The sequence below is a fragment of the Plasmodium gallinaceum genome (assembly GCF_900005855.1).
Source record: "Plasmodium gallinaceum strain 8A genome assembly, contig: PGAL8A_v1_87, whole genome shotgun sequence".
NCBI classification, from domain to species: domain Eukaryota; phylum Apicomplexa; class Aconoidasida; order Haemosporida; family Plasmodiidae; genus Plasmodium; species Plasmodium gallinaceum.
Window position 1 is genome coordinate 760,903 of NW_021628251.1, and position 9,499 is coordinate 770,401.

General features: G+C 17.6%; 2 protein-coding genes across 2 annotated transcripts; both read right to left on the reverse strand.

Annotated features, from left to right (window-relative positions):
• Nucleotides 1-942: 942 nt before the first annotated feature.
• On the reverse strand, nucleotides 943-3,656 carry PGAL8A_00290700 (DEAD/DEAH box ATP-dependent RNA helicase, putative; the record flags this gene model as incomplete). Its single annotated transcript, XM_028671905.1, has 2 exons — nucleotides 943-986; nucleotides 1,154-3,656. 2 exons carry the CDS (start codon nucleotides 3,654-3,656, stop codon nucleotides 943-945), a joined length of 2,547 nt encoding a protein of 848 aa, XP_028528511.1.
• Nucleotides 3,657-4,538: 882 nt separating this feature from the next.
• PGAL8A_00290800 (conserved Plasmodium protein, unknown function) lies at nucleotides 4,539-8,651 on the reverse strand (the record flags this gene model as incomplete). Its single annotated transcript, XM_028671906.1, has 1 exon — nucleotides 4,539-8,651. The coding sequence occupies one exon, from the start codon at nucleotides 8,649-8,651 to the stop codon at nucleotides 4,539-4,541; it is 4,113 nt and encodes a 1,370-aa protein (XP_028528512.1).
• Nucleotides 8,652-9,499: the final 848 nt, after the last annotated feature.

Sequence of the window (9,499 nt, forward strand, 5' to 3'; positions counted from 1 at the left end):
TTCATATAATTTGAATTCTTTTAAATTTGATAATTTTTCAATTTTCAATTACAAGGCATAATATCATCATTTCATTCAAAATAAAATACTACATTTTTATTAATATTTTTTTTTAAAGGTGATTTTTGCTTCCTAACTATTTCTTATAATTATTTTTATAAAACATTCATTGAATATATTTTTTAAATTACATTATTTATATTTTACATATTAATGGGATTGACTTGAAAAATATCATAATATAAAATAAATTATATTTTTATATGTTTTAATAAATGCATTATATAAATTATTATTTATAAAGTTTTATTAATTTCATTTTTCTATTAAGCAAAAAACAAACATTAATGAAAGTACATATATGGAAAAATAAAATTATTATGGTATTATATTCATATACTTTGCCTTTATATTCTTATAATGAAAAAGCATATTTATTGATATATATATTATCATTATAATTTTCTTTTATTTGTAAAATAGTTCAAAAATTACTTGCGAAAATACAAGTATTAATAATTAAGTAATATTTTACAACGTCAACAACTTATAAAGAAAATTATATTGCGTTGAAATTTTTTAATTAAGTAATATTACGTAAACAAAAACTAATGTAGACTAGAATAAACCAATTAATTTTAAATTTTTTTTTATAAACGTAAATAAAAACTAATGTAGACTAGAATAAACCAACTAATTAAAAATTTTTTTTTATAAACGTAAACAAAAACTAATGTAGACTAGAATAAACCAATTAATTTAAAAGTTTTTTTATAAAATATGTATATTTTAATTTTTGTTTTCATTATTTAAATAAAAAAAAATATATAATTTTGTAACAATTAAAAACGAAAAGATAATACAATGGAGTTTTTATTTAATATACTATAAGAATGTTTAGAACTAAAAATATTAAAAAAAAAAAAAAAAAAGGGATTACTATTATAAAAACATCATCACTCTATTCTCTAGCTCTGATACATCTTCTAAAAAAAAAAAGAAAAAAAAAATTAATTAAATTAATTGACAGAAAGAAAATATGGTTAGATTACACAATTAATTCTATAATAAATGAAATTAGCAAAAAAAAAAAAAAAAAAGAAAACTTCTAAATATAAAAAAAAATGTGAAAAATGCATTTGAATAATATTACCATTTAGATTGTCTTTTTGATTCCTATTTATTTTATCTAAGTCTTCCGTACGTTTTTTATTTTCATTATTTTTAATAAAATGGTCATTTACATTTTCTTCGTACTTGTGATATTGGCTATCGCTACTTGAATCACAAGATTGTTCATTTTGATCACTACAAATATTAACTTTTTGATCAGAATATTCATCGCAACTAGATACATCTTTATTGTTTAGTTTAAGGTTTTCTTTCTTTCTTAGTTTTTTTATTTTCAACTTTTGGTTATATTTTTTAACTTTTTCTTTTAGAGATTCAATATATGCTTTTCCACTAACAATATTATCTTCTACATCTCTGTTTTTTTCTTCATGTTTTTCTTCTTCATTTAGTTCATTCACTAAAATTCTAAATTTAATATTATCATCAAATATTTCATTACCATTATCATCATACAAAACACTATTACTTAATGTTTTGGCTACTCTAACCCTTTTTCTTCTTTTTTTAGTTGGCAACATTATCGGAATGTTATCTTGAATTTCAACTTTTTTTTGAATAAATATATCATCTGATTCTTTCTCATTCGTATTTGGCAAATCTTTATTTATTTTAAAAACGTCTCCTTTAAATGTATCTAAATTTTGTTTATTTTCCATTTTAAATTCATTATTATTATCAATATTATTATTTAGGTCACATTTATTCGTATCGTCTTTTAATTCTTCTTTATATTCATTATTTTTTTTTTGTTTTTTATTTTTTAATATTTCTAAAAATTTTTCTAATCTTGATTTTTTTTTTTTTACTTCTATTTTCTTTTGTTCAATTAAGTTTAATTCTTCGAGCATTGAATTAGAGAACTCAATTAACCCATAAGAATATGCCAATTTGTTTAAATCAATTTTCTTTATATCCTTAAATTTCATAACAATGTATAAATGTCTTAAATATATGATTAATGCCTTTTTAGCTAGATATTTTATTTCAACAAAAGCGGCATTTAGGGAATGTATTTTGTTGTTAATATCAAATAACTTTTGTTTTTTGATAAACTTTTCTTTAATTTCTATATTGTTTTCTTTTAACACATTTAAAAATATTTTTTTATTATCAATTTCGCTTGTTAAAAAAATAAGACTATTACCAATGTTAGTAAATCTACCTGTTCTTCCTGATCTATGAATAAAAGTTTCAACATTTTCAGGAAAATCAAAATGAATAACCCAGTCTACTGAAGCAAAGTCTAATCCTCTACATGCAATATCAGTTGTAAATAAACATACAAAGTTTTTTTTTTTTGAAAAAAAATGATATGTGTTTAATCTAGAAGTTTGTTTTAATTTTCCATGTAACTGTAAAAATTTCATAACACCTACTTTAATTTTTTTGAAAACCTCAAACATAAATCGTACTTGTTTACAAGTAGAAAAGAAAACAATAATTTTTTTATTTTTTTTTGAAAATAAAAATGTATATAAGTAGTTGATTTTATCATATATGTTGCATTCAATATAAATTTGTTTAACATTATTATTTTCTATATATTTATCATTATCGTTAATACTGACATATTCGTAATCTTTTATATTAAATGTTTGTAATATGACATTCAAAAATTTGCATATGGTTGCTGAAAATAGGCATATTTGACAGTTTTCTTTTGGTTTATATAACAATATATTTTTCAAATTATCATAAAAACTTTTATCTATTAATTTGTCTATTTCGTCAATTATAAAAACACTTAAATAATCTAAATTGCAAAAATAATTATTTTCAAGATGATATAATAATCTTCCAGTAGTACATACAATAATATTTGCGTAACTAAAAACTGATTTTTCTTTTTCTTCATTTTTTCCACCTATAACACAGCAAATATTTAGTTTATGATATTTATTTAACATATTTAAAACTTCAAAAATTTGAAATACTAATTCTCTTGTAGGAGTTATTATTAAACCACCTAAAATTTTATTATAGCAATCAATGCTGTTTCTATACATTTTTTCAACTAAAGGTATACAAAAGCATAAAGTTTTCCCAGTTCCTGTTTGAGCCTGAGCATAAATATGTTTATTTAATAAAACAATTGGAATAGATACTTCTTGTATATTAGTCATATAAATGAAATTGTTTTCATTCAATGCTTTTAATGTCCTTTTACTTATTGGTAGAGTTTTAAACTCTTGAGAAGTTAGTACATTTTTATCAATTATGGTTAGATTATTTTTATATTTTTTTTCTTTTTTTTCTTCATTACATTCATTTTTATCTTTTTTTTCATTATAATCATTATTTTTTGTAAATTTATTCTTCCATTGTTCATTATATTGTTTCCTTTTATTTTCCTCTACTAATTTTTCTAATTTTTCATCAATTTCTTTTTGTAATTGACTCCTTTCGTCGACATTTTCAGAACATTTTTTTCCCTTAGCTTTTTTCTTATTTTTTTTTAAGTGAATATAATTCTTATTAAAAATTTTTTTTTTCTTAATTGATTTTCCTTTTTTTTCTAACATTTTCAAATTTTTTAATTTATTTTCTTTTCAGATATATCTTATAAAATAACAATTAATTCATTTTTGATATGAACAAAATTAACAAAATTTAAAGTTTTTTATTTTCTTTCTTTTTTTTAATTGAATAATCTTCAAACATTAGGCTTGTATTTTAAAAAAAATATATATATATAATATTTTACATAAAAATGTTTTACAGTAAATAGCTTAAAAATTTTTTATATTTTGCAAAACTTTAATAAATTATAAATTTAATTTTTGTTTGGCTTGTAGTTGTAAGGAATATAAGTCAAAATAACATAACGACATGATTTTTTTTTCTTTTATGTATATTTTCTTTTATAAATATTTTATAACAATTATTCAAAAAAAATTTTAATTGTTTTTCAAATTTATTCTCAATAAATTTATAAGATAAATCAGAAATATAAAAAATAAATTCTTTTAAAAATGGCAATATTTATATTTCATTTGATAACAACCAAAAAAATAATTATTTTTTTTTTATGTTTTTATTTTGTGTTATTTTTGAATTTAAAAAAAAAAAAAAAAAATGCATAAAATAAAAATTAAAAAGGTTATTCATAATGAATTAAGGTAAATTAAAATATATTTTATGCTAAATAAATAATATTAAATACGAAAAACATAAATTACGTAAATCTTAAAAGTAAAAAAAAATTTACAAGATTTCTAAATTAAAAAAGAACGTTTTATATATTTAAAAACATAAAAAAAAAAAAAAAAAAAAGAAAAATAGAGTTAGGACAAAACATATTTAAGAAATGAATTAAAATATTTTTTTTTGTATTTTAGTATATATAGATGACAAAAATTATTAAAAATTAAAGATACATAATATTATATGTGTTAAAATAAAGATCACTGATCTTCATATTTTATAAATAACATTTTTTTCAATTCAAATGATTCTAGTGTATCTAAATCTGAAAAATTAGTGTTGTCAATATAATCCAAATGTAATGCAGAAAATTCATTAAATTTTGTTTCATCTAATTTATCAGAAAAAGCATTCAAATGGATAGAATATTTTTTTGTCGATATATCTTCATACTTAAAATCATTTTTATTATTTAAAGTTTTAAATTCAATTGTTTTATCCAATAGTTTTACATCTATGTTATGCTTTATATTTGAAAAATTAGCATTTCTTTTCACTTTTATTTCTCCTATTACTTTTACATATTTTTCCTTTCCTTCTTCGTTTTTCAAACATAAAATAAAATTATTGTTTGAGATGTTTTCGTTATTTTTTGAATATAAAAATGAAAATAAATTTTTTTGAGAAGTTTTTAAAAATTCATTGGGTTCATAAGGTTTTAAATATTCTTTATTTTTATTTTTATGAGGAGTTAAATCACCAACTTTTTCTTCCTTACAATCATAAAATACAGATTTATTACTATTTATGATTATCCCATTTTTTACTGGTGATACATATAAATTATCATCCATATCAATATATGACTCGTCTTTTTCTTCAGCTTTCGTGTTTTTTTTAAAATATATATCTTCATAATTTACTTTATAATATAAATCAGTCGGCTGTAAATGAACACTATTATGTTCATCACAATTTTTATTCACATAATTCATTTCGCTATTTACACCTCCTTCGTTTTTACCTTTTAATGATGTTTTATCTATAAAGTTATTTTCTTGTATAACAGTATTATTATTTTGTGAAAATTTTATATTTTCATCAATGTTCAAACTAACTTTTTTTTCTTCATATACATTAATATCTATTTTATCATTTAAAATACTTTCATTATAGACATTTAGACTTTTTATTGTTTTAAAATCATTGCTATTATTATTATTATTATATTCATTTTTGTTTTCATTATTATTACTATATTCATTTTTGTTTTCATTATTATTATTATTGCTTTCATTATTATTATTATATTCATTTTTGTTTTCATTATTATTATTATTATTGCTTTCATTATTATTACTATATTCATTTTTGTTTTCGTTATTATTATTATTATTATTGTTTTCATTATTATTACTATATTCATTTTTGTTTTCATTATTATTATTACTGCTTTCATTATTATTATTATATTCATTTTTGTTTTCATTATTATTATTATTGCTTTCATTATTATTATTATATTCATTTTTGTTTTCATTATTATTATTATTGCTTTCATTATTATTATTATTGCTTTCATTATTATTATTATATTCATTTTTGTTTTCATTATTATTATTATATTCATTTTTGTCTTCATTATTATTATTATTATTGCTTTCATTATTATTACTATATTCATTTTTGTTTTCATTATTATTATTGCCTTCATTATTATTACTATATTCATTTTTGTTTTCATTATTATTACTATATTCATTTTTGTTTTCATTATTATTATTGCCTTCATTATTATTACTATATTCATTTTTGTTTTCATTATTATTATTATTATTATTATTATTATTATTATTACTTTCATTATTATTATTATTGCTTTCATTATTATTATTATTGTTTTCATTATTATTATTATTGTTTTCATTATTATTATTATTACTATTATCTTTACAACTATTATAATGATGATCAGTGTTAAATTTATTATTATAATTTCCTTCGTCTTTATTAGAATTAATTTCATTATTATTACAATTATTATCAATTCTATTGTTATCCTCACCTTTTTTCTCATTATAATTATTACTGTTAAAATTACTATGGAATATATTATATATGTTATTCATATTTTTTATGCCATATAAATGACTCTGATCTTTTTCTAAATATTGATCATTTTTGTTTTCTTTTTTATTAGAATGATTAATGTAATTTGGTGGTGTAAAGCTATTATTCATAGAGAGGGTACTTTTATGAATAGAATTGCTTAATTTAGGATTATCTTTTGATACACTTTTATTTATTTCTTTACATAATTCAGCACAAGCATTTAGTAATGTTACTGGAAGTTCCTTAGAATAATCTGAATGTTTTAAGATTCTTTTTATTTTTTCTTCTTTTTTAATTGAGTCTTTTATACCTAGTGGGGATATTCTACTCTGACAAATACTATTAATCTTTTGAAAACTTTCATTAAATTTGGTATTAGGAGAATCTTCTTTTAACATTTTACTAACAGATGGAGTATTTTTTGAAGGTTTTTCATTTTCTAAAATTTTTTTAGGAGTGTTATTTAAAATAGAAAAGCAATTTACATAATTTATATGATGTACTGGTTCATTTAAAATATAATTATTTTCAATTATAAGAAATATTAATATAGTTATATTGGATTCTTCTTTTTCTAGAGAATTTGTTATTCTTCCATTTTGATTATTTAAGGAAAAATTGCTTGACACTATTTTACTTACTCTCCCTTTTTCTTTTTTATCAGATGTAATATTTGCATTATCATCTTTATAATTATATAAATTATTTGAATTAAAAATATTAGCGGTTTTATTATATTTTACTTTATATATATATTTAGCATTATTTTTATTATATATATTGTCTATTCCTAAAAATATATTGTCTTCATCTTTTATCTGTTCTAAATTTACAATAGAATCATTTAATATTGTACTATTACTAGATGACTTATTAATAATAAATAAATTATATTTATTTATTTGTCTATCCTTATCATTAGACTTATTTATATTTTTTTCTACACATTTACATATTAATTCGCATTGTTCACTTTCAATATTCCCTTTCAAAACTAAATCACATTTCTTATTTGATGAACCTATTATAAATTTTTTCTTTTTTATTTTTATTATTTCTGATATAACATTTAACTTTATTTTATTATTTGTACTTTTTTTTTCTTTATTATAATTTATTCTTTCTAAATAGTAAAATACATTTCCTTTACCATGGCTATATATGTTGTATTTATTATTATGTAAATAATTTTTATTTAAATTATTGTTTTTTATAAATTCTTTTATGAATTTATTTATTTCTTTAATTTTATTATTACTATTATTATTAGTTACTGTTGTTAATTTTCTTTTTTTTAGTTTTTTCTGTAAGAAATTATCTTCCAAAAAACAATCATTGGATTTTTTAATTTTTTTACTTAAATCTGTATTTGTAATAATATCACATTTTTGCAATACATTTTTATCTTTATTTAATATTTTAACTCTATCATCATAAACATTTTTTTTTTTTATTTTAAATTTAGATAAACAACTTACATTGATTTCTCCTTTATTTAATAAAACTCCAGAATTTACTTTTTTTGAATATTTTTTTTGAATATTATTTTTTGAATCTCTAAAATATTTTGTATTACTGCTTTTCAAATTCAAGAGGTCTTTGCGTATGACTTTTTTCTTACTAATTTTTTTACTCGTTGCTTTTTTATCAATTATTTTTTTGTTTATTTTTTTGCTTTTTGATTTATTTCTCATTTGTTTTTTTATTCTATTATTGGTATAATTGATTTCTTTTTTTTTATCAATTTTTACTTTCCTTTTTTTATTATTGTCATTTTGAATTTTTTCTTTACTATCGCTTACTGTTTTTATTTTATTATTATTTAATACATTTCTTTTATTACTTTCTAATATATTTTTTTTCTTTCTAATAGACAAAATTCCATTACTTTTATTGAACGTTTTTCTTTTATTATTTTTTGATGGTTTTTCCTTATTGTTATTTGATGTCTCATCTTTATTGCGATTTGATAATTCTCCCTTTTTATAATTACTTACAGAATCATTCATTTTACCATTATTCAAATGTTTCTTTTTATCACTTTGTTTTTCATTTTTATTATATTTATTTTTTTTTTCTAAGATTGTTCTTTCATAATTTAGATGTATTAGTCTAGTGCTTCTTCTATTTGTTGTAACGTAATTATTGTATTCTTTTTTCTCTTCTTCCTTTTGCATGTCAAAATTATTATTTATTTTTTTTTTTTTTTTACTTAAAACTATTTTCCTTTTATGAGAATCTTTAAATTTAATTAACTTCATATTTGTCTTTTTTAATTTTATTTTATTTTATTTTATTATTTTTTTTTTTTTTTCTTTTCCTTAAATTTGTATTCAGTTAGATTCTTATTATTTTATTTAAAATTTTTCTTCTTTTTTTTAATAATATAATTAAATACATGTTTTCTTTTTTGCATTTGATTAAATATAATTTAAAATAAATATTATAAAAATTATTAATAAATTATTTTCAGGGTTAATGTCAAAAAAATGTAAAATTAACAATCTGAAATTGTATATAAAAAAAAAAAAAAAAAAAAAAAAAAAAAAGGGCTATTTAAAATTTGAAAATAAGTTGTATTAAGGAAAAAAAATTTTATTTATTAAAAAAATCCACTGAAAATAGTTAAATATATAAAATATATTATATTTTCATATATTTTCTATTTATGAAAGAATTATAAATATACTTAATTCACAACAATTATAAAGAAAAAACAAATTTAATTATAAATAAAATAATTTTAAAAATATAGTTAAAATAAAAAATGTATTAAAAATAAATGTATAAATGTGTTTTTTTACAAGTGCTAGAAAAGTGAGAAATGTTATGTAAATGATTAAAAATAAAAATTATTAATGTATGTATTAACTATGCATATTCGTTTAATTTTTAAAAAATAGAATAAAAATTAGAATTTTTTTTTTTTTTAAAGAAAATTTTATTTTCTTTAAATTAACAATCAACGTGTTTCACCTATTTTATTTTTTTATTTTTATATAAATTATTATATTGAAAAGTTGTCTTTTAGGTATATATATATATATATCTAGTNATTCAAATTTATACTTAATTTTTTTTTTTTTTTTTTTTTTTTTTATTTTTTTTA